Source organism: Aquarana catesbeiana, linkage group LG09 (assembly GCF_042186555.1).
Source record: "Aquarana catesbeiana isolate 2022-GZ linkage group LG09, ASM4218655v1, whole genome shotgun sequence".
Lineage (NCBI taxonomy): Eukaryota > Metazoa > Chordata > Amphibia > Anura > Ranidae > Aquarana > Aquarana catesbeiana.
The window spans coordinates 212,498,578-212,524,772 of record NC_133332.1 but is presented as its reverse complement, the minus strand read 5'-3'; the positions used below and the strand labels follow the sequence as shown (position 1 = coordinate 212,524,772).

The window sequence follows — 26,195 nt, the reverse complement described above, 5'->3', positions numbered from 1 at the left end:
CATTTTAGTGTAAATATGAGATCTGAGGTCTTTTTGACCCCATATCTCATATTTAAGAAGTCCTGTCATGCTTTTTTCTATTTACATTCCTTGTAATAGGAATAAAAGTAACACTTTTTTTTTTTTTTTTTTTTTTTAAAGAACAGTGTAAAAATAAAAGGTAAAATAAATAAGAGAAAATTTTTTTTTTAAACGCACCCCATCCAGCTGAGCTCGCGTGCAGAAGCAAACGCATACGTGAGTAGCGCCCGCATATGAAAACGGTGTTCAAACCACACTCGTTAGAGCGAGAGCAATAGTTCTAGCCCTAGACCTCCTCTGTAACTCAAAACATGCAACCTGTATAATTTTTTAAACGTCGCTTATGGAGATTTTTAAGGGTAAAAGTTTGTCGCCATTCCACAAGCGGGCGCAATTTTGAAGCATGACATGTTGGGTATCAGTTTACTCGGCGTAACATTATCTTTTACAATATAAAAAAAATGGAGCTAACTTCACCGTTGCCTTATTTTTTAATTTAAAAAAGTGTATTTTTTCCAAAAAAGTGCGCTTGTAAGACTGCTGCGCAAATACGGTGTGACAGAAAGTATTACAACAACCACCATTTTATTCTCTAGGGTGTTAGAAAAAGTAATTTTCTAGCAAAAATAACTGTTTTTAACTTGTAAACACCAAATCTCAGAAAGAGGCTCGGCCCTTAAGTGGTTGATGTACACTATTCTAAAAGAATCTAAATTCACACCAATCATGCAGTCATGTGTTTTGGATGACTGAAAGATTTCCCCTCACCTCTTGTCCCAGAGACAGTCATGACATATATGTGGCTTTTTCACACCAAATATGTGGGGACTATGCTGCAAGTATGTTTTTTCAGTGCAGTGGCTTGTGACATGAATCATCACATCACAACTCCATTCGGGTAATTTCAATAGTTTTAAGGAAAAAAAGTAAGCTGATTGTTGCTTCAGGACCGGTGCATCGGCACTGTGTATCCCTGCACATACCTGCACCCGTGTGTTCATCACAGCTCATGGGTGTGAATGAGATAATGAGAGAATGAGACCTTGGAATTTCTCCTCATGTCCAATCCCAGTGATAGTGGCCACTGGGATAAATAGACGGGGTCAATTAAAACTTAAGAGGGAGCGTAACCATTCCACAGGCCATCCAAAACAATAAAAATAAAAAGTATACCTATGAACAGTACAGGTTCTCTTGCTGATGAAATGCAGGTAAGGCGCTGATAGTAACCAATTTGCCATGGCAGCAATTCATAGGTGTTATAGTATCTGAGGAGGTCAAGTGGCAGCTATGGCATTAAATGGATGGGTGTGCACTGCAAACGCAGTTATTTCCATTTGAACACAGCGCTGCTCAAATGTATGCATTCAAATTAGGGATGGGCCGAACACCCCCGGTTTGGTTCACACCAGAACATGTGAACAGGCAAAAAATTTGTGCGAACCCTGTTAAAGTCTATGGGACACGAACATAAAAAAATCAAAAGTGCGCATAAGAATTCTTCTAGCTACCACAATGACAAATATTTAAATACTGTAATACTATTCAAGGGGGAGGGTGACATTTAGGATGTGTACTCGCTCGCACTCTCACAGAATACAGACCAGTACCGCAGATATTTGTAAATTTTCTTTCACTGAGGTAAACGCGGTGCTAGTTTATTGATATTTATGGACCTGTGTGTGCAGATCTATTGAAAACAATGGGCTGCAATTAGAACAGTAAGACCCCTTTCACACTGGGGCCGCCCGTGCGTAAGCGCTAAAGCGCTGCTCATTTTAGCGGCGCTTTAGCACTGTTTAAACTGCACTTTTCGGCTGCTAGCAGGGTGCTTTTAACCCCTGCTAGCGCCTGAAGAAGGGGTTAAAAGCACCCGTGTTGTGGCCCTTCTGAAGCGCTGCCCATTCATTTTAATGTGCAGGGGCATTTTAGGAGCGCTGTATGCAGCGCTCCCAAACAGCCCCAAAGATGCTGCTTGCAGGACTTTTTCTAACGTCCCGCAATCGCACCACCCCAGTGTGAAAGCACTCGGGCTTTCACATTCGGTTGGCATGGGAGGCAGTATCCAGGCGCTTTACAGGTGCTATTTCTAGCGCTAAAACGCCTGAAAACTGCCTCAATGTGAAAGGGGTCTTAAAAAAGAAACATCTAAAGGCCTAAAAACATGGCATATTTGCCCCTCTCTGTTTGGCTACTTTCACACTGAGGCGCTATACAGGCGCTACAGCGCTGTAAAGCGCCTCTCCTGTTTTCACACTGGAGCGGTGCGCTTGCAGAATGGTCAAAAAAGTCCTGCAAGCCACATCTTTGCAGCGCTATAGGAGCGGTGTATTCATCGCTCCTAAAGCACCCCTTCCCATTGAAAACAATGGGGCAGCATCACAACCCCCCCGGCAAAGCGCTGCTGCAGCGGTTTTAACCCTTTTTCGGCTGCTAGTGGGGGTTAAAACCGCCCCGCTAGCGGCCGAATAGCACCGCTAAAACGACGGTAAAGCTGCGCTAAATATAGCGTTGCTTTACCGCCGACGCCCACAACGCCCCAGTATGAAAGTAGCCTAAGAGCCCCAATTCATCAAGAAGAGTGTACTTACTGCAGTAGGGCCCCGTCACACACTCCTCATTTAAAAAACACAGGTAACTGCGATGACACACAGAAAACAATAGTTTCCTGTGTGTCATGTTCAGACCAGAACGCAGTGTGAAAATATATAACATATTTTATAATATGGCACTGCTCTATATGGTCCCTCACGTCACTACAGACTTTGTACACTTCATATAAAGTTATGTCAAAAAAAGGGAACAGAGATATGCCATAAAGCGCGCACCTCACCGCCCCCTGCCGCATGTCTCTGAATCTCAAACCAGTGTTTTTGTTTTTTTTAGGGGGGGGGGTGCGGCAAACAACCAGGCAGCGTGGTGCAGGGGCTCGGCTAAGAGTCTTCTCCTCCATAGCAGCTTCCAACTCCTCCCCTCCTCGTCCTAGGCGTTCAATAGGATCACCTATCCTTTCAGCCAATCGGGTGATCGGTGTCAAAACCCGCTTCCTGATTGGCCGGGTGGAGGATCAGTGTTAGAACAGCGAATATTCATTCACCGTTGTAACACACCTGGGTAGGATTGGAGTGCACTCTCTGCGACCCGAGCCCACCCTATATTGAAGCCTATTGGAGCCTCTGGCTGTAATCTGTGCTTCAAAAAAAGAAACCCCCGCATTGGAATCCATGCGCCAGTATCCTGAAAGAGGCCGGACGCCTGGATAGGGGAGGCGGCGCCCGTGCGTTCTTAAAGATGGGCCACCCCTGTCTCAAACGCTGTTCAGGCAGCAGCATTTTGAGCTGCAGGGCAGTGTGAAAAGGCCCTTAGACTTGGTTCACACTTGTGCGGGTCCTGTGTGCCACGTTTGCACAGACACAGCAGCTCATTTGTTTGAATGGGCTGTTGCAACTGTGGGAAAAGCAGGGAAAAAATCCCAGACCTTTTTTTTTTTTTTTTTTTTTTCAAGATGCTACACTAGCATAATGAGTTTTTTTCACCCGAAAACACGCTGTGGTTTCTGATGCGTGGGGGTGCTTTTAAGTATTATTGGCACCACCGTCTTCTAAAGAGCAGTGCATTTGCCAAGTGGGTTGAATGTGTGTGATTAGGATGCCTTTCCTGACCCGCATATGTGTGTGAACCTACACAAGTGCTAATTCTCCTGTACAATGTGAACAGGCTGATGTACTTTGGTACCCAGGAACTCCCTGGTGCTGGGTACAGAGGCCCATAGAATGGTTGCAGGTGGATGGGTGCAGCTATCCTCTAATTAAGTAAAGTGGTGCGTGCGCTCACCAACGCAGATTATCACCTGCAGCCATTCATGACTAAGGGCGGCTGTATGCAGCACCAGGAGCTCCCTGGCACGAAAATATTTAAAAGCGTTTACACTGTACTGGAGAATGTGCCTGTGCACATGAGTCCCTGCGGCTCGGTTCACACTGCGACATAGGATCCGACTTGTGAGACACAAAGTCGGATGATGTGAAATTCAATGTTTACTTATGAGAGCTATCTTAACTCCTACTACACAAGTCTGTCCGACTTTTAGGAAAGGTTCCTGCACTACTTTGGTCTGACTTTGATAGGACTTCAATGCGCCAGAATGTAAAAAGTCAACTCAAAGTCGGACTCCAAAGTTGCACAGAAAGTCGCGCAACTTTGGAGCCCACCTAGTGTGAACCGAGCCTACAAGGACTGTCAGTGCATCACAACTCTGAGCGCAAACTGCATTAGGCCTCTTTCACACCATGGTGCAGAGATGTCAATTTTTCTGCGTGCGTTCTGCAAGGGCTCAAAAAAAACAAAGGTTCTCTATGTGCCCTGTTCACACCACACCGTGCAGATTTTTTTCTGCGCAGAAATCTGCAACATGTATGCAGTTTTCTGCATGGGAAAAAAAAACTGGCGTGACCAACATTGGTGTGAACAGGGCACATAACTGACGTTCATGAAATCTGATGTCCGTGTACATGAAAATGGGGTAAACTGATGTGAAACTGATCTGTGCAGCTTTCCCGTCAGTTTTCATGCACAAATGGTGTGAACAAGCGCTTAAACTTTGCTGTGATCTTTGCAGATATATAACTTAACTACTTCCCACCCGGCCACTGTACATAAACGGCCGGGTGGGCGCTCTCTCCTTCTTTGTGGACATTCGGGAATGTCCACTCAGAAGGAGCAGGATCGCACGCCTGCCCACGCAGCGGCACGATCCCGATGCGCTCATGTCACCCGGACACGGCGTATCTCCGATCGGCAGGAGGGCTCTGTGATTGGCCCTCCTAATCGCATGATGGCCGGGTCCAATCACAGCCTTCATGTGATGTAAATACAGAGCTGGTTGCTAGGCAATCAGCTTTCCTCTCCTCACACAGATGTTGTCAGTGAGGAGAGGAGAGCGGATCGCTGCAGCCGGCTGGTGATCAGTGAGTATGAGATGTTTTTTACAGCTTTTTACTTACTGATCACCTGTCTAATGTCCCCACAATGTAAACACACAAATTAACACGCATGTCCCCAAAACACATTTCCCCACATAGTAAAAACACCTGTCCCCCACATATGTAACAGTAAAATCACATGTCCCAATGATTATCTGCACACATATGTCCGTGATCACCTGCGCACATACATCTGTCCGTGATCACACAAACCAATTATTATTATACACTTAACGGGATTTTTTTTTTACCAAAAACATGTGGCAGAATACATTTTGGCTTAAATTTATGACAAAATTGTATTTTATTGGATTTCTTTTAAAATAGAAAGAAGAAAATATTGTTTTTTTTTCCAAACTTCCGCTATTTTTTTGCTTATATTGCAAAAAATAAAAAACGGAGTCGTGAATAAATACCACCAAAAGAAAGCTCTATTTGTGTGAACAAAATGATTAAAACTTCATTTGGGTACAGCATTGCATGACCGCACAATTGTCATTGAAAGTGCGAGAGCGCTGAAAGCTGAAAATTGGTCTGGGAAGAAAGGGGGTGAAAGTGCCCAGTACTGATGTGGTTAAAAGGAAAAAAAAATTCTCCAAGCAAGTCTCACTTCCTTATTCTCTCTACAGCCTGTAATGTGTTTTTCTCATCTGCAAAGGGAAGGGGACAGCAAATGCTGCAAGTCCTTGTGGGTAATGTATGCAGATCTGTGAACCAGACCACACCCTCCGTCTGCACGCTGCACCATCTGCTCAGTCACATGGATGAGGCTGGCTGAGCCTGACACTTCACTGTTATTTGCATATGATTACCCAGAATGCCTCGGTGCTGCTCAAGCAGTCACACACCAGTGTCTGCAAGGTAGGCCTGTTACAGGAAACCCTCAGTCCTCTCTCTTCAACTAACTTCCTTTAGAAAGAAGCATCTGATGTCCATTTTGCATTTTATACTGTTTAATTGTATTTTGTTTATTTTTGATACAGACACCATGGCTGTTTTTGATCTGAAGGCAGAGAAGGATAAAATCCAGAGGGAGATTGAAGCACTTGAGAGAAGTTTGGGTCCAAATGCTGCAGCACTCAGTGTGGATGTGTCCGACTCTGATGATGATTCTGACGGTGAGCAAACTATACATTTTTTGTTTATTTTATAAATTAAGGAAAATGCAGTAAGGCAGAGCAAAAATAATGTTTTGCTTTATTCATTTATATATCGTACTTCTGCTGTGATGCTGTGCAGAGAGCATCAAACCATCAGTCTTTTCAACAGAGCGGTATACGTTCTTATGTCTGAACCACAGTTACACACTGTTGTTGTTATTATACATTTAAATAGCTCTTGTGCATTTTGTGCTTCTGTAAGGAGAACGTTTTACCATTCAAATCAGTCTGTGTGCTAGGGGAGCTTACACTCTAATCTCCCCCTTAAAGTGGAGTTCCAGCCACAAACTTTTTTTTTTTTAAAAACACTGTAGTTGCTGACTAAGGATGAGCTCAGGCGTGTTCGTAAACAGCACGTGCAGAGCCCGCCAGGAAGTCGGTACTGCACAGCGCTAACCACAAGCAGTGAGACATTGCAGGTGATTTACTAAGACTAATGCGCTGCACCGGTTCACCCCTTAATTGGTGCGCCGGAAAAATCATTGAACGTGCGAACCGGCAGACGATAATAAATATGTAAACTGCAACTGGTGCTAGGGTAACTGCAGTTTCCTCATTGATAATAGCGCACGCCCAATACAATTGGTTAACCACTTCAGCCCCGGAAGGATTTACCCCCTTCCTGACCAGAGCACGTTTTACAATTTGGCACTGCGTCGCTTTAACTGCTAATTGCGCGGTCATGCAATGCTGTACCCAAACGAAATTTGCGTCCTTTTCTTCTCACAAATAGAGCTTTCTTTTGATGGTATTTGATCACCTCTGCCGTTTGTATTTTTTGCGCTATAAACGGAAAAAGACCGAAAATTTTGAAAAAAAATGATATTTTCTACTTTTTGTTATAAAAAAAATCCAATAAACTCAATTTTAGTCATACGTTTAGACCTAAATGTATTAGGCCACATGTCTTTGGTAAAAAAAAATGTCAATAAGTGTATATTTATTGGTTTGCGCAAAAGTTATAGCGCCTACAAACTAGGGTACATTTTCTGGAATTTACACAGCTTTTAATTTATGACTGCCTATGTCATTTCTTGAGGTGCTAAAATGGCAGGGCAGTACAAAACCCCCACAAATGACCCCATTTTTGAAAGTAGACACCCCAAGGAAATTGCTGAGAGGCATGTTGAGCCCATTGAATATTAATATTTTTTGTCCCAAGTGATTGAATAATGACAAAAAAAAAAAAAAAAATTACAAAAAGTTGTCACTAAATGATATATTGCTCACACAGGCCATGGGTATATGTGGAATTGCACCCCAAAATATATTCAGCTGCTTCTCCTGAGTACGGGCATACCACATGTGTGGGACTTTTTGAGAGCCTAGCCGCGTACGGGGCCCCGACAACCAATCACTGCCTTCAGGATTTCTAAGGGCGTAAATTTTTGATTTTACTCCTCACTACCTATCACAGTTTTGAAGGCCATAAAATGCCCAGATGGCATAAAACCCCCCCAAATGACCCCATTTTGGAAAGTAGACACCCCAAGCTATTTGCTTTGAGGCATGTTGCGTCCATGGAATATTTTATATTTTTACACAAGTTGCGGGAAACTGACAATTTTTTTTTTTTTTTTTTTGCACAAAGTTGTCACTAAATGATATATTGCTCACACAGGCCATGGGCATATGTGGAATCGCACCCCAAAATACATTTAGCTGCTTCTCCTGAGTATGGGGATACCACATGTGTGGGACTTTTTGGGAGTCTAGCCGCGTATGGGGCCCCGAAAACCAAGCACCGCCTTCAGGATTTCTAAGGGTGTACATTTTTGATTTCACTCTTCACTGCCTATCACAGTTTCGGAGGCCATGGAATGCCCAGGTGGCACAAACCCCCCCCCAAATGACCCCATTTTGGAAAGTAGACACCCCAAGCTATTTGCTGAGAGGCATGGTGAGTATTTTGCAGCTCTCATTTGTTTTTGAAAATGAAGAAAGACAAGAAAAAATTTTTTTTTTTTTCTTTTTTCAAATTTTAAAACTTTGTGACAAAAAGTGAGGTCTGCAAAATACTCACTATACCTCTCAGCAAATAGCTTGGGGTGTCTACTTTCCAAAATGGGGTCATTTGGGGGGGTTTTGTGCCACCTGGGCATTCCATGGCCTCCGAAACTGTGATAGGCAGTGAAAAGTGAAATCAAAAATTTACGCCCTTAGAAAGCCTGAAGGCGGTGCTTGGTTTTCGGGGTCCCATATGAGGCTAGGCTCCCAAAAAGTCTCACATGTGGTATCCCCATACTCAGGAGAAGCAACAGAATGTATTTTGGGGTGTAATTTCACATATGCCCATGGCATGTTTGAGCAATAGATCATTTAGTGACAACTTTGTGCAAAAAAAAAAAAAAAATGTGTCTCTTTCCCGCAACTTGTGTCACAATATAAAATATTCCATGGACTCGACATGCCTCTCAGCAAATAGCTTGGGGTGTCTACTTTCCAAAATGGGGTCATTTGGGTGGGGTTTGAACTGTCCTGGCATTTTATGCACAACATTTAGAAGCTTATGTCACACATCACCCACTCTCCTAACCACTTGAAGACAAAGCCCTTTCTGACACTTTTTGTTTACATGAAAAATTATTTTTTTTTTGCAAGAAAATTACTTTGAACCCCCAAACATTATATATTTTTTTAAAGCAAAGGCCCTACAGATTAAAATGGTGGGTTTTTCATTTTTTTTTTTTTCATACAGTATTTGCGCAGCGATTTTTCAAACGCATTTTTTGGGGAAAAAACACACTTTTAAATTTTAATGTACTAAAACACACTATATTGCCCAAATGTTTGATGAAATAAAAAAGATGATCTTAGGCCGAGTACATGGATACCAAACATGACATGCTTTAAAATTGCGTACAAACGTGCAGTGGCAGCAAAATAAATACATTTTTAAAAGCCTTTACAGGTTACCACTTTAGATTTACAGAGGAGGTCTACTGCTAAAATTACTGCCCTCGATCTGACCTTCGCGGTGATACCTCACATGCATGGTGCAATTGCTGTTTACATTTGACGCCAGACCGACGCTTGCGTTCGCCTTAGCGTGAGAGCAGGGGGGGACGGGTGCTTTTTTTAATTATTTTTTTTGCTTTTTTATCTTATTTTTAAACTGTTCCTTTCATTTTTTTTTTTTTTAATCATTTTTATTGTTATCTCAGGGAATGTAAATATCCCCTATGATAGCAATAGGTAGTGACAGGTACTCTTTTTTTGAAAAAATTGGGGTCTATTAGAACCTAGATCTCTCCTCTGCCCTCAAAGCATCTGACCACACCAAGATCGGTGTGATAAAATGCTTCCCCAATTTCCCAATGGTGCTGCTTACATCCGACGAAATCTAAGTCATAAAATGCTCGTAGCTTCCGGTTTCCGGTTTCTGGTCTCTGATCAGCTCTATGGTCAGCTGGCTGAATCACCGGCTGCATTCTCAGGTTCCCTGTTGAGACAGGAGAGCCAGAGAAAAACACGGAAGACAGTGGGGGGGCATTCCCTCCCACTGCTTGTAAAAGCAGTCTAGAGGCTAATTAGCCGCTAGGATTCCTTTTACATGAAAGCCGACCGCTGGCTGAAAAGAATGATACCAAGATGATACCTAAACCTGCAGGCATCATTCTGGTATAACCACTCAAAGTAGTGAATGGCGTACCTGAAGACAAAAAAATGGTTAACAATAAAGCACAGTAAATGGTAAAGTATAAAAAATTGCATAACTGAAAAGCAAACATGATAAAACATAATAACAATAAAACATTGCAGAATAGAATACAGTAAAAAAGAGCAGAACAATAGAGAGAGAATAGATAGAGAGAGAACAATGAAACGACAACTATTTTTTTTTTATTTTATTTAATATTTTTTTTGTGTTACACTTTTTTGTAACTGTAACTTTTATAACTGTAACCGGTTCCAGGTTCGGGTCTCTCAAAATGCGATGGCATCTTGGGAGCCCCTGTGAAAGTGTGCCTAGTCTGTGCAATGCTGTACCCTACTGTAATACTCAACTAGTGCATGGTAGCGTTCAAAACATTCACCAATGCAAAGACCAGGATTGTCAGGACAGGAGGGAAAATAATAGCGGGTGTCACGCCTATATCCGCGCTTGCTGCAGACACGACATCTTTTTTGGGGGGGTTCGTTGGGTAGGGGTACTCGGGAGGACATAAAGAAAATGCCTCTCATGCAGCCGACTGCATTTGGTTGGGGATGTGAATGGGGGAAGTACGGGTGCTGCAGAAGTGGTGGGTTCCCAATTAGGAATGCAGCAGGAAGGGCACTATGGGCACGACGGGCCTGTTTGTCTTCTTCTTGGTGGCAGCGGGACACTACTTGTGCTTGCTACCTCACCAGCTTGAACTACACTTATGGGACTCGCCACGTCACCAAGTGTTACTGCAATGCTGGTTTCACTACGACCGGGGTGTACTAGGCCGCTGGTGCTTGCCAGTTCACCAAAACGCTACCAAAAAAACTGTTAGCGATCGCAGGGATCAGGCCTGACTCTGCGAATGCTGCAGTTATGCGTTTAGTGTTTTGTAAGTGACAGTGATCGATCTATACTGCACTTGGGTGGGCTGGGCCGGGCAGAGGGGCAAAACGCAGGTGGTAGCAGGTATCTGGACTGATCCCGCTAATGCTGCGTTTTTGGGAACCCTAAACTGTTGGGGACGCTAGTTTAGATCTGATCGGATCAGATATTGATCCGTTCAGATACTATACCACTAAGGGAGGTGTACGGTGCGTGCGTGGGTGTTAGCGGTACTGGCGCTAACCTGACGCTGCCTGGGGCTGGTGCTTGCCAGTTCACCAAAACGCTACCAAAAAAACTGTTAGCAATCGCAGGGATCAGGCCTGACTCTGCGAACGCTGCAGTTATGCGTTTAGTGTTTTGTAAGTGTCAGTGATCGATCGATACTGCACTTGCTGGGCTGGGCCGGGCATAGGGGCAAAACGCAGGTGCTAGCAGGTATCTGGGCTGATCCCACTACCACTGCGTTTTTGGGAACCCTAAACTGCTGGGGACGCTAGTATAGATCTGATCGGATCAGATATTGATCCGTTCAGATACTATACCACTAAGGGAGGCGTATGCTGCGTGCGTGGGTGTTAGCGGTACTGGCGCTAATGTGACGCTGCCTGGGGCGACGCATATCACCGCTGGGCGATCAGGGGGCCAAACCTTTATTAGGTAATAAACGGCGGGTGCCCTGACACTATAAAAAAATAAAGAACTAACCAGCGTCACCCGTAACGGTTATACGGTGATCAGTGGTGAAAGGGTTAACTAGGGGGCAATCAAGGGGTTAAAACATTTATCAGGTAGTATATGGGGGTCCCTGTCGCTATAAAACGCTGACGGCGAACCTAAATATTTACCTCCCTAACTAGCGTCACCAGCGACACTAATACAGCGATCAGAAAAATGATCGCTTAGCGACACTGGTGACGGGGGGTGATTAAGGGGTTAAAACTTTATTAGGGGGGTACCCTAGACCTAAAGGGGGCTAACACTTACTGTCCTACCACACTAACTGTCACAAACTGACACCATACAGTAATCAGAAAAAAAAAAAAAATGCTTGTTGTCAGTGTGACGGGGGGGGGGGGGGGGTGATTAGGGGGTGATCGGGGGGTAAAGGGGGGTGTAAAGTGTGCCTGGCATGTTCTACTGTGTGTGTTGTGTTGTGCAACTCACTCAGATGTCTTCTCTCCTCGGCGCCGGAACGGAAACTGCCGAGCCGAGGAGAGATGACATAATTTCCTCTGCTTCTGTGTACTACACAGAGGCAGGGAAAGATTCTCAATGGCTGGGAGCGATCGCGAGGGGGGGCCACGAATGGATGGCCTCCCCCTCATCTCTGATCGCTGCCAGACCAATGCCGACCGCCTCGGGCACCGGGGGGGGGGTCCGATCGGACCCCTCGCCTGCGGGAAGGCAGTCATGTACCAGGTACGTGATTTTGCCTGCCCGTGCCATTCTGCCGCAGTATATCTGCGTGAGGCGGTCGGCAAGTGGTTAATTTCATCTCATTGGATGTGTCTTGTTAGGCAGTTAGTAGGTGTTCTCAGTGAATTAACCCTTTCTATGCTAATCTCATTCCTATTACTTCTAATATATCTTTAAAATGTGTTTTTTTTTTTTTTTTTTGTTTTTTTTTTTTTTCTTTTCTTTTACCCAAATCTTTCAATACATTACAGAGAAGTGTTTCTAAACCCAATAAATTAATATTTCCCTTATCGTCTTTCAGGACAGCACTTGGGAGAGAGTGACTCCTCCCCTTGCCAACAGGAAACACCTCTTCCACCAAACTTTAAAAGGAGGCTCCTTTCCACACATTGTCAGTTTTTGTGTTTCCTCCGGAGGGAACACTTCGTGGGAAGTCAGGGCTCTCAGGTGCTGTCCTGGGAGCTCAGGTTTCCTGGATTTCCATCAAACACTTTTTTTACCTCATGAGAGCTGTTCCTCCCATTCCACAGCTAAGGTGAAGTGCTGCTGGCTGGGCTCCCTCTCCCTCTTCATATGGGCTCAGGGTGAGTCCGACTGTCGTGGGCATCGCTCCTAGGCGGCGGCAAGACAGGCGGTGGCCGTTTACTATATTTTTTTCTCAGGTCCACCGCCTGTTGCTCATTGCACCGCCGCCATATTGGGGATGGCAGCGGGGCTCCATCCGCCGGAAGTGAGGCATCCGGAGGGGGCGGCGCCCACGGAACAGGCGTGCGGCGTCATTTCCGCCGGAAATCGCAGAGGGAAAGGGGAGGAACGGGGCTGGTGCTTATTTAGCGGTTCTGGTCCGGCGCACTGGCGCTATTGGAGTCCGGAACCGGCGTTTAGCCACACAAACACAGCAAGCGCTCCTCGATGGAATCGATGCAGCGAGTGGGACAGGCACAGGCACCAGCAAGGCCCAGGTAAGGTGCAGTTGTATACTGTCTTCCCTGTACTGTGGGGTCTCTCTCTCTCTCTCTATCCCCCCGGTGGCAGGGGCCTGTCTGGGCACATAAAGCAGTTAGCTCTTACTGTGCACCTGTGGTGAGCATCCTTGGGTATAGGACAGGTTGTCTCACTGGGATGGTTTCTTCTTTTGTCTCATGGCAGGCCAAGAGCTCTGATCCAGTGGCAAAAAGAAAATGTCCTTCATGTAAATCCAAGCTACCTGAAGGATGGAAGAAGACGTTATGTCAAGCTTGTATTGATTTGCTAGTTAAAGAAGAAGCTTCTTCCGCTTGCAGCGACTTGATTGCATCAGTTAAAAAGGAACTTGATGCGACTATTCAATCATTTCGCTCTTCCCTAGCAAACCCATCCCTGAGTCAGCCTACTACCTCACAGTCCTCCCAAGGCTCACTTATAGTCCCGGTGATGGAGACTGAGGCATCTCCTACCCCAGAGGGACATTCCCCCTCTCAATCTGAGGATTCTGATGAGGGTGAGGAAGGAGAAAATTTACCTTCAAGATTTAAATTGTCTTTAGAACAGGTAGATGGCCTGTTAAAAGCAATCTATACCACACTGGGTCTGGAGGAGGAAAGAAAGGAGTTATCTCTGCATGATAAAATGTATGCAGGGCTTAGCGAGCACAAAAATCGCAATTTCCCAGTACACTCTGTTATTTCTGAAGCTATTAAGAAAGAGTGGGCAGAGCCAGAGAGAAAACCTTTCTTTCCCAAAGCCTTAAAAAGGCGTTTCCCTTTTGATGAAGATCCAGCGGCGGTTTGGAACAAAAACCCCAAACTAGATGCCGCGTTTTCCCAGGTCTCGAGGTCTACAGATTTGGCATTTGAGGACATGGGGGTGTTGAGAGATCCCATGGATAAAAGGATGGACCAGCTACTAAAGAGGGCTTGGCAATCCATCATGGGAAATCTTAAACCTACTATGGCAACTACAGTGGTATCCAGAAATATGGAGTTCTGGTTAGAGCAACTTAAGGCCCATATCTCAGCAGACTCACCAAAACAAGAAATTTTGGATTCATTTTCAACTCTGTCTGCCGCTGTCGCATTTATATCGGATGCTTCAGCGGAATCAATTAAAATGACAGCTAGATCTGCTGCCCTAGCCAACTCAGCCAGAAGGGCTCTGTGGTTGAAAACTTGGCCGGGGGACGCGGCATCCAAAAACAAGCTGTGTGGGATACCGTTCCTGGGTGACTTGCTTTTTGGACCTGATTTAGATGCGGTTCTAGATAGAACTGCTGATAAAAAGAAGTCTTTTCCCATCAAAAAGAAAAAGCAGCCAGTTAAACGTTTTTTTTCGTTCCCAAAGGGCTCAAGAACAAACCAAACCCCAGGAGAAAAGAAAAAATTGGGCATCGCAGAAGGGTAAAGGCAAAGGAAATGTCCTTTTCCATCCTCCTGCAGCCTCCGGTAAAGCACAATGACTTGTGCGTACCAGTGGGGGGAAGGCTTCAAAGTTTCCTTCCCCTTTGGGCCAGCATGACAGAAAGTCTATATATTTTGGACATGCTGTCCCAAGGTTACAGGATAGAGTTTTCGGATCGCCCGCCAGAAAGATTCTTTGTAACAAACCTACCAAGGGATCTAACAAAGGCTCTGGCCATGAAGAACCTTTTAAAGGATCTGAGGCACCAGAGGGTAGTGATACCAGTATCCCCAGAAGAACAGGGTCAGGGTTTCTATTCACACATCTTTCTGATAAGAAAACCATCCGGAAACTTCCGTCTTATCCTCAACCTAAAACCCCTGAACAAGTCAGTCCTATACAAAAAGTTTTGTATGGACTCAATTTTCACGGTCAGAAACATTCTGACAAAAGATTGTTTTATGGCATCAATCGATCTGAGGGATGCTTATCTTCATATTCCTGTAGCACCTCAGTCCCAGAAGTTCCTGAGGTTTGCGGTGAATATGGGCAAGGAGATTATACATCTTCAGTTCAGGGCCCTTCCCTTCGGCCTGTCGTCAGCTCCTCGTATTTTTACGAAGATAATGGCGGAAGCTCTCGCCCCTCTTCGACTCCAGGGGATTGCGGTAATTCCATATCTGGACGACCTCCTCTTTTTTGCCCCATCCAGGGAAAAGTTGCAGGAGGATTTGAACAAATCCCGCAGTCATTTGGAGTCACTAGGGTGGATAGTGAATGTTCAAAAATCAAATTTCATCCCAGCTCAGCAAGTACTGTTTCTGGGTTATTTGATAGATTCAGTGGAGCAAAAGATTTTTCTCCCAGAAGAGAAAAAGATCAAGGTCCAAAGGGTAATAACGGCACTACAAACAAATCAACTGATTTCAGTCCGAAAGGTTATGTCGGCTCTGGGGACATTAACCTCTTCAATGCCAGCCATCCAATGGGCAAGGCTGCATTTCAGGACTCTCCAGAGGTTCCTTCTAAGGACATGGAACCACAGGACGGAGAGTTTGGATACAAAAGTAAAAATTCCCACCAGAGTCAAACGTTCACTTTGGTGGTGGAAAAGTCAGGTGGTACTGCAAAGAGGTCTTCTTTGGTCTTTTCCGACCGGGAAAGTGGTCACAACAGACGCCAGTTTGCAGGGATGGGGGGCCCACATGGGTCAAGCCTTAGCGCAGGGAACATGGTCCCAGTTCGAGGCCCAAAGATCCTCAAATTGGAGAGGGCTGAAGGCAGTTGCCCTAGCATTAGCTTTCTTCTCTCAAAACCTCATAGGTTGCCATGTCCAGATTTTGTCGGACAATGCCACGGCCATAGCCTACCTGAACAAACAGGGAGGCACAAGAAGCAGGGCCCTTCACTTACTGTCAGTAGAGATTCTGGAGTGGGCGGAGAACCACTTACTATCTCTATCCGCAGTCCATCTAAAAGGCACATTGAACGAAGTAGCGGATTATCTGAGCCGACAAAAAGTTCAGGAATCAGAGTGGAGTCTGAACAGGAAGGTGTTTGCATTAATCACCAGTGTTTGGGGCCTTCCGCAGGTAGATCTGTTTGCTTCAAAACAAAACACGCAGCTCCCGAATTTTTTCTCCCTTCAGAGAGACATTTGCTCTCAGGGGATAGATGCTCTGGCACATCCGTGGGATTTTCACCTGGGGTATGCTTTTCCTCCATTTCGATTAATCCCTCTAGTGTTGAGGAAAATACTGAAAGAGAGAGTATCAATCATTTTGATTACTCCATATTGGCCAAAGAGAGCTTGGTTTTCCACGATTCTGCAGTTGGCAATCAAACCATGTTGGCATCTCCCGCTCAGTCAGGATCTGTTGATTCAGGGGCCAGTGCTTCATCCAGGGGTAGACAGGTTAAAGCTCACTGCCTGGTATCTGAGGAGCAATTAATGAGAAGCAAAGGCTTTTCAGAACGTTTAACTGCTACGTTGCTTTCCAGTAGGAAAAAGGTAACCAGGGATATTTACGCCAAAGTATGGAAAGTCTATGTTTCTTTCATTCCGAACATAGGGGGGTTAAAGACCTAGTTTCAGTGCTGGAATTTTTGCAAAAGGGTGCAGACAAGAATCTGGCGGTCAGCACTCTTAAGGTGCAGGTGGCTGCCTTGGGAGTTTATCTGGAGAGATCCTTATCTTCAGAAACTCTGATCATGAGATTTTTCAAAGCACTTTCCAGGTCGAGACCGGTACCGGTGAAGCATTTCCCAAATTGGGATCTCTCGGTGGTTCTGCAGGCTCTGGCAAAAGAACCATTTGAGCCTTTACAGGCCATATCCCTAAAGAATTTAACTTTGAAGACTATTTTTCTGGTCGCAATTACTTCAGCAAGAAGGATTAGTGAACTGCACGCCCTATCAGTAAAAGAGCCTTTTTTGTCAGTTTTTCCTGATAGAGTTGTCCTTAAAGTAGATCCGGGGTTTTTGCCAAAAGTGGCAAGCTTTAGTAACAGGTCTCAAGAGATTACTCTACCAACCTTTTCTGCTAACCCTTCGGGTGCAAAGGAAGAGCAGTTTCACAATTTAGACGTAAGACGTATCCTATTACAGTATTTGGAAGTAACAGGAGGGTTTAGAGTTTCAGATTCATTATTTGTTCTTTTCTCTGGAAACAAGAAAGGCCAACAAGCATCAAAAGCATCATTGGCTAGATGGCTTAAGACAGCTATTTCTGTAGCCTATTCTCAAATGGGTTTATCTTCCCCGCTGGGAATTAGGGCTCATTCAACAAGAGCCCAGGCCACTACATGGGCAGAAAGAGCTGGTGCCACCCCAGATCAGATTTGTAAGGCGGCTACGTGGTCAAGCTACTTAACGTTTGTCCGTCATTACAGACTGGATCTCCTATCAGCAGGTGATCAGGCTTTTGGCAGAAAGGTTCTGCAGGCTAGGGGGGTAAGTCTCTATTATCCTCTCAAGTGCTGTCCTGAAAGACGATAAGGGAAAATTCAAGTTAGACTTACCGGTAACTTGTTTTCCTTGAGTCTTTCAGGACAGCAGCATCCCGCCCTATTGTTTTTTCATATATATACTGTGACTAATCATATCTCGATTATGTGTTCCAGTTTGGGGCCGGAGGTTCTCTACTACTACTGACAATGTGTGGAAAGGAGCCTCCTTTTAAAGTTTGGTGGAAGAGGTGTTTCCTGTTGGCAAGGGGAGGAGTCACTCTCTCCCAAGTGCTGTCCTGAAAGACTCAAGGAAAACAAGTTACCGGTAAGTCTAACTTGAATTTTTCTGATCATGATCTTTAAAGGTGACCATACATACACTGCAATCAGTTAGATCTTAAAAATATTAGATTTAGTGCAAGAGCCTGTTTGATTTTAATTTGAATTAATTGTTCAAGTGCGTCTTCCTATTACCTATTTTGCCGAAATATCGAGTTGTACAGAGATTGGCCAATCAGATTGCATAGTGCATGACCATCTTAAGTGCCAAATGTAGATGTGCCATGACCCACTTGTATTTTCCTATTGATATTTCTTGGGCATTATACAAGGCACATGAGAACCCACCTTTTTTTTTTTTTCCCAAGACATGCTAGAGTGATCAGGAATCTTCAAGCTACGGCTCTCCAGCTGTTGCGGAACTACACATCCCATGAGGCATTGTAAAACTCTGACATTCACAGACATGACTAGGCATGATGGGAATTGTAGTTACTGAACAACTGGAGGGCCATAGTTTGAAGACCCCTGTGCTAGGGAGAGTGGCATATACCCAACTTCTCTCTGCTGGTGGACATAAGAACCTACATCTATAGATTTATATTTGGGCAGCACAGTGGTGTAGTGGTTAGCACTTTCACCTAGCAGCAAAAAGGGTCGCTGGTTCGAATCCCGACACCATCTGCCTGGAGTTTGCGTGTTCTCCCTGTGCCTGTGTGGGTTTCCTCAAGGTACCCCGGTTTCCTCTCACACTCTAAAAACATGCTGGTAGGTAAATCAGATCCTGTCTAAATTGGCCCTAATGTGTCTGAATGTGTGTTAGGGACCCACACAAACACCACCCCATGTTAAAAAAAAAAAAAAAAAAAAAAAGATTTTCTTAATTTGCAAATAAAGATCATCTCTTCCTCAGAAAACAGTGAGTGGGGGCATGGTGGTGGGAAGAAATTAGCAGCAGTACAAGCAACTTCCTGTAGGGGAGTGATGTAATTCCTGTGTGCCATCCGCTGATTCCGGGAAGCAGATATGCGCCACGAACACATACCTATCCACACTAAGCACTCACACATCTACAGCATTTAGCTGCAGGAATCCATATTTAAATTAATAGTAAAGCAGATGCAGATTTCCAGGACTGGACTAACAAATGTTTATAGTGAAAGGCAGCTGGTGTTTTCTATTAAACATGGTCTCTAAATGGGCCATTGACATGCATCACAGTTGAACTTGGGAATGTGTCCTTTGCAAAGTTCAACTAAATGAAATCCTTTCTTATTTTTGCTTGGTGATAGAGTGCAGAGGGATTAGAAGTCTTGTCAGTTTTTGGGGATGTCTGCACCACTGATAGGATGAAGACACCTCCCAAATTTTGCCACTTTCTCCTTCAAATTGATTTACTTCCTGTCACATAGCCAAACAGGAAGTGAGGGTAAAACCCTACCAATGTCTTTCCTTGGGGACACACAGGCCAATCTAAAAAGTTTCCCCACTAGGTAAATTACACTCTAGCATTTTGCTCTGTAGACCCCAAATTATTAGGTATCTTGGACCCTGGGGTTTATTTACTAAAGGCAAATCCACTTTGCACTAAAAGTGTACTTAGAAGTGCAGTTTCTGGAGATCCGAGGGGGACATGCAAGGAAAATAAAAAAAAAAACATCTTTGCTTCTACATGATTGGATGTTAAAATCACCAGTGCTTCCCCTCAGATTTTCAGCGACTACACTTGTTTTGCAGAGTGGATTTGCCTTTAACCACTTCAATACAGTGCACTTACACCCCCTTCCTGCCCAGACCAATTTTCAGCTTTCAGCGCTCTCACGTTTTGAATGACAATTACTCAGTCATGCAACACTGTACCCATATGAAATTTGCGTCCTTTTTTTCACAATAATAGAGCTTTCTTTTGGTGGTATTTAATCACTACTGGGTTTTTTATTTTTTGTGCTATAAATAAAAAAGACCATAAATTTTGTGAAAAAAATGCCCTTTTCTTCGTTTCTGTCATAAAATTTTGCAAATTAGTAATTTTTCTTCATAAATTTTGGCTAAAATTTATACTGCTACATATCTTTGGTAAAAATAACCAAAATTTGTGTAAATTATTTGGTCTTTGTGAAAGATATAGCGTCTACAAACTATGGTGCCAATCACTGAAAATTGATCACACCTGATGTACTATGTGTCTATCTCATTTCTTGGGACATTAACAAGTCAGGAAAGTACACATACCCCCTAAATGACCCCTTTTCAGAAAGTAGACATTCCAAGGTATTAAGTAAGTAGCATGGTGAATTTTTTTAAGTTGTAATTTTTTTTTCCCACAATTCTTTGCAAAATGAAGATTATTTTTTTTTTTTACAAAATTGTCATATTAACAGGTTATTTCTCTCTGAGCATATGCATACAACAAATTACACCCCAGTCTGCTACTCTTCCCCAGTATGGCGATACCACATGTGTGAGACTTTTACACAGGCTGGCCACATACAAAGGCCCAACATTGAAGTAGCATCTTCATGCGTTCTACGAGCATAAATGACACATCACATTTCTCAACCACCATTTACACTTTTGAAGGCCCTGGAGCACCAGGACAATGGAATTGCCCCCAAAATGACCCCATTTTGGAAAGCAAACACCCCAACATATAATCTATGAGGCATAATGAGTCTTTTGAATGGTTCATTATTTTCCAGAAGTTTTTGGAAAATGTGGGAAAAAAATTAAAACGCATTTTTTTTTTTTTTTACACAAAGTTGTTCATTTATCAGATATTTCCAACACATAGCATGTACATAGTAAAGATGACACCCTAAAATACATTCTGCTACTCCTCCTGAGTATGGCGATACTACATGTGTGAGACTTTTACACAGCCTGGCCACATACAGAGGCCCAACATCCAAGTAGCACCATCAGGCGTTCTAGGAGCATAAATGACATATATAATTTCCTGGCAACCTATCATTTTTGAAAACCCTTCATATTTCTAACACATAGCATGCACATACCAAGAATTACAATCCAAAATAAATTCTATTGCGGAAAGGGTAAAAAAAAAAAAAAAAAAAAAAAAAAAGCATTACCTGTGCTTTTAGTAGTATCCACAGAGGAGAGCACTGGTCCAGGCAGCAAGCAGGGATGTGCTTAGCGACAGCAATAGTAATTATCTAGGCAGTAGGCAGGAATATTGTCTATAGTCAGCACAAGGATATTGTCAGCACAGACCATAGAAATTGTCCAGGCAGAGACAGCTAGCACAGCCATAATATTGGTCCTGATACACTGTTACCTGCAGACACTCATTATTGTACCGCTCTCCAGCCCTTCATAAACATACTGCCTCTTGCTACAGCTAATTATTTGCATAGTCCAGGTAGCGGTGTGGTCCATACATGCGACAGGCAGAGGCATGGTGGCAGTAAGTCAGCAGCAGACTGAGGGCCGCAATCAGGTAAGACCTGTGCACAGGGGTAGAGGCTTTGACCCACCCAAATCTCTATGAAGCCTCCGGACTCCAGACCCTAATCCGGAAATTCCGAAACCCGGAGAAAACAAAAAAAATTGTTTTCTCCATCTGGAAAAACAATTCTGGAGCCCCTCACGTACGTGAGACCACTGTGTACTACAGTAGCAGGGCAACAGATCAGTCCAAGCGGTAGGCAAAAGCATAGTCCATAAAACAGGCCAGGGTCAGTTCACGTGGAAGCAGTCCAAACGTTAGCAGATGCATAGTCACAAAACTGGCCAGGGTCAGTTCATGTGGAAGCAGTCCAAACGGTAGGCAGAGGCATAGTCAAAAAACAGGCCAGGGTCAGTTCACGTGGAAGGCAGTGGCATGGTTATTTGGGAAAGAATGTTAAATGGTCAGCACAGATGATGAAAATGGGGAAATGGTTAAAAATATGGACTAATATTTTAGGGATGTATGATAAAGTTGGAAGCATTCACCAATGCAAAGGCCAGGTTGGGAGTGGCACTGGGGATAATGGTAGCTGGTATCTTTTCTAAATCCTCTTTTGGTGCACACGCGACTTTTTTTGCCGTCTTCGGCCTGCTTCAGATGGTGCAATGCTGAAGGGGAAGTGGCGCTCATGAAGTCGGCAAACAGCCTCAGAGCGAAGGTCTTCTGGGGGGGGGTCTTTGGTGATAGATGAGGGACGTGACAACTTCTATGAATTTTAGGAAGGGGGCGGGGCTTTCAATGGATATGGTGTAGACTACGTAGGAATTGTAAATGGCCAAATGGATGCGATAAATTGCTACCTTCTTAAACCAGAATCGGGACCTCCTTATTGACAAATAGGGCTGAATCATTTGATCATTAAAATCCCCCCCCCCCCCATGTAGAGATTATAATCTTGGACACACGTTGGCTTTCCAATGGGACCTCGTCTTCTTTGTACCTCAATTGTAGTGTCGTCATGGATGGTGGACATCATGTGCACGTCCCTCTTATCCTTCCACCTCAAGGCCAGCACTTCATTGCATCTCAATGATGCTCTTTCCCCCCTTCGCAGCTTTTTGTTCGCTAGAGATTGTGGGAAGCCCTTCCTATTTTTTTTCTGGAGGTTCCATATTGCTTTATTCCTAGCCGGCCTGAAAAGGGTACCAGGGACTCATCGACACATATATTCTGATCGGGGACATAGAGTTCTGCAAATTGTTGGGAAAAGAAATTTATCAGTGGGCGAATCTTGTCGTAATTTGGATGATTGTGGGGAGGGCACTGGATGTTGTCGCCGAAGTGAAGAAAGCGCATTATCATCTTGTATCGGGACCTGGACATTACGGCAGAATAAATGGGCATGTTGTGGATAGGTTTGGTGGACCAATAGGCATGTCCTTCATTTTTTTTGTAATCCCCATGTTTAGAGTGAGGCCCATAAAAACTTTGAATTCCTCCAAATTCAGATCTCTCCACTCAAAAGGACAGGCATATGAAGATTGGGGGTTGTTGGCAATATATTGCTGGGCATATAAATTTGTCTGGTCCACAATAAATTGCAGCATAGTGTCGGGCAAAAACATATGAAAGAAATCAATCTCTGAGAAATTTTGGGTGTTGGTCTGCACACCTGGCAGTGCTGTGAAAGCGGGAATAATTGATGATGCCGAGTTGGAAGGCAGCCATGTTGGGTTGGCAAGACCATCTGGCATGTATGTAGAGGCCCTGGCTCTTGGGAGGTGTGACACTCTAGTAATTGGATTGGAATTTCATGTGCTGGTACACAGGCGTGATGTGGCAGGACTGGTACTGGGTCTGGGCATTTGTTCCTGGGGCCTATCGCCGGCGGCAGCGCTGGTACTGGGCATTTGTTCCCGGGGACTAATGCTGGCGGCAGTGCTGGTACTGGGCCTGGGAATTTGTTCCTGGGGCCTATTGCTGGTGGCAGCGCTGGTACTGGGCCTGGTAATATAATCCTGGTTTCCAGAGTGCCGTGCCCTTTTGGGAGGGACCCATTCTTCCTCCGAATCATTTGCCGATTCACTATTCGGTTCAAATGCCGAATTGGTTTCAGAATCAGAAATATATAATAAATGTGCCCGCGCTAGTATAGTGTCACATATAAAATATATAAAAAATATTTTCACGTGCCTTCCCCCAGAGGAAGGCACGAAACCCCTGTGCCGAATACGCGTCGGGGAGGGGTAGGACGGAGCTGTCAGCAGAGGAGGAGGATTGCACATGCCATACCGCACGCCATACGATCAGCTGCTTATTATTTTACCTGTACAGTCTGGTGCACTCTAGCACCCATCCAATGTGAGTACCCTCTTGGAGGGCTTATTCTTTAATAAATGTCCTGGCTATATTGCACTATGGAGTCCCTCTGTTTGTTTTTTCTATGATTTTGGATCTTGGTTTTACCTGAGAGGAGTGTTTTTGTACCATTGTAACCTGAGCGAGCCTAGCAGTTTCACCTGGGAGGAGTGTCTTTGCATCATTGTATCCTGAGTGAGCCTAGGAGTGGCCCCAATGCTTATTTTGACACCGTTTAATTACTGTGTCACAGGACTGAAGGTGAGCGCAAGCACATGTGGGGTGTCACGGGAGAGCACAGTTTTCACGTGTTGTGATTTATACACCCATCAGAAGAAGCATGATGTTTATTCATTTTATGGACACTATTTATTCACGTTTTTTGTGATTTGTATTTATTAATTGGGATATACACTCATTTGTCACTGGAAAGTGTTTTGATATTTATATTTTTAGCACGTTGCACTTTTATTAGTTACTACCACGATTGCACCTTTATATGCACTTGGTGGTTTATCATTTATAGTTGTTTGCATTATATTTTACCTGTATGGTTTTATTTATCACATTACATGTGTTTTATATGTGAAAATATTTTTTATATATTTTATATGTGACACTATACTAGCGCGGGCACATTTATTATATATTTTTTATCTATCTACACGCAATGAAACGTGGTTCAGTGCTTGCAGCTTAAATAGTTTACTCCTTAGAGGCATTAGTCCATCTGTGGCTCGCAAGACACCTATATTTTGTTGGTTTCAGAATCAGGATTGGAATCTGATGAGAACTCTCCATTGCTCTCATCGGTCATGGAGAGGATCTGGAACGCCTCCTCACTGTTGTATACTCTTTTGGACTTGACGCGGTGTGACAGGTGGCAGGTGACGGTTACTGAAGGGCTGTGCGATGGGTGGCAGCTGACGTTCACTGATAGGTGATGATGGTGTGACAGGCGATGGTCACTGACGGGTGATGGCTGGCGGTCACTGATGGGTGACAGGTGCACCGCTGACGGTCACTGATGGCAGTCCCTTATGTGACAGGTGCACTTTATTGGGTGACTGTGGTTACTGTTGGGTGACAGATGACAATTGGGGGGGGCGATGGGACAGGTGTGATGTTGGTGCAGACACTACAGAACACAGATCGGTAACTCACTGCTTCTGGCTCTTCTCTCCTCACGCTGAAAACGGTGTGTGAGGAGAGAAGAGCTGGTAACAGCTAGTTACCGCTCTGTGTTTACATTTATGATCAGCTGTGAAAGGGTCACAGCCGATCACGTGGGTAAACAGCCGGCCAATGGCTGTTTACCGTCATCGGTGACGAGTAGTGTTCCTGGGAACACTCCGCCACCGACGTGCTCGCGATCCCGCGCATGCGCCGTGCACAATGGGGTGGACCTATCTGTGATCGGCCGTGACTTCATCATGGCCGATCACGTGGTAAACAGCCATGTCCAATGGCTGTTCACCCCCCTCGGTGGCAAGCGGTGTCTCCGTGACACGCCGCCACCGAAGGAACAGCGATGCGCGCGCACGATCGCGCGCATTCCCTGTTTAATTTTGGAGGCCATCATATGACGCCCTCCCGCAACGAGAGCCGCGCCGCCTGGCCATCAATTGACAGCCAGCGGTCGGCAAGCAGTTAATAAACCCAAAAATACCTAAGAATTTGGGGTGTACACAACAAAGTGCTAGAGTGCAATTTGCCTAACGGGGACACTAGTTAGATTGACCTGTGTGTCCCCAAGGAATAACATTGGTAGGATTTTACCCTCACTTCCTGTTTGGCTATGTGACAGGAAGTGAAGCCAATTTTTAGAAAAGGAACACTAAGCCCAACCTAAAAGACAAGCAGGGGTTATAACACTCACTTGGTTCCCCTTAAATGCCCACAATTAGAATAGGATTGCCTTGAGCTAGATTTTAGCACAGTGCTCTAAATCAGTGCTTTTCAACCCTGTCCTCAAGTACCCCCAACAGGCCATGTTTGCCGGTTTTCCTTCATCTTGCCCAGGTGCTTTAAATCACAGTCAATGGCTTGCTATTTTGGACTGCTATTTTAGCTAAGATAAATTCCCAAAACATGTCCTGTAGGGGGTACTTGAGGCTGAGAACCACTGTGCTAAAATGGAAAATGTAATTCTTAACGCTCTGTAATTTTCCTTTCCTGGTGCCTATCCATGGCAGCATATGCACAATCCATGCATATGCTACCATGAAGGCAACAGAAAAGTAGCTTGTAGGCAAATCGTACTTTTTTTTGGTTTTACCATGCCAATCGGCCTAGCTAAGCTGCAGCTGGGAAATCTCTTGCATGAAAAGTAACAAAACATAAAAATTTGCTACAAAATTTTATTGGTCAACAAAACAGTACTTGGAAAAGAGCAAGGAAAGCAAAAAACACATGTATGTTAATTTGAGACACTAACAGAATATGGTTTTTGAGGTCTGACCATTTTGCATCGGAAATTAACAGGAGTTAAAATGACTGCACCCACAAATGGATATCTATTAAAGATTTAAACATTAGTCACAACATCTTGAGAGAGATTTTGCTAAATAATGCAGCACAGACAATTAAATCAAAGTGAACAACCTAAAAAAATACAATAAACCAAAGTAAAAAAAAAACTTGCTTGAAAACACATCTGTTTTGCAAAGACATAAACAAAATACGAAGAGAAAATACATGTGTTACAAACTC

At 44.3% G+C, this 26,195-nt stretch overlaps 1 protein-coding gene across 4 annotated transcripts in view; it reads left to right on the top strand.

Annotated features, from left to right (window-relative positions):
* Positions 1-26,195, top strand: part of SNAPC4 (small nuclear RNA activating complex polypeptide 4) — a 194,864-nt gene that overhangs the window by 13,060 nt on the left and 155,609 nt on the right. For 2 of the 4 annotated variants that reach the window (XM_073599658.1, XM_073599663.1), the window contains exons 1-2: positions 5,737-5,864; positions 5,987-6,121. In XM_073599658.1, the coding sequence (XP_073455759.1) occupies positions 5,768-5,864; positions 5,987-6,121 (232 nt within the window). In that variant the 5' untranslated portion in view covers positions 5,737-5,767. Of the gene's footprint in view, positions 1-5,736; positions 5,865-5,986; positions 6,122-26,195 lie in introns of those variants that run through there. The other 2 variants (XM_073599662.1, XM_073599659.1) reach the window with 2 other exon arrangements.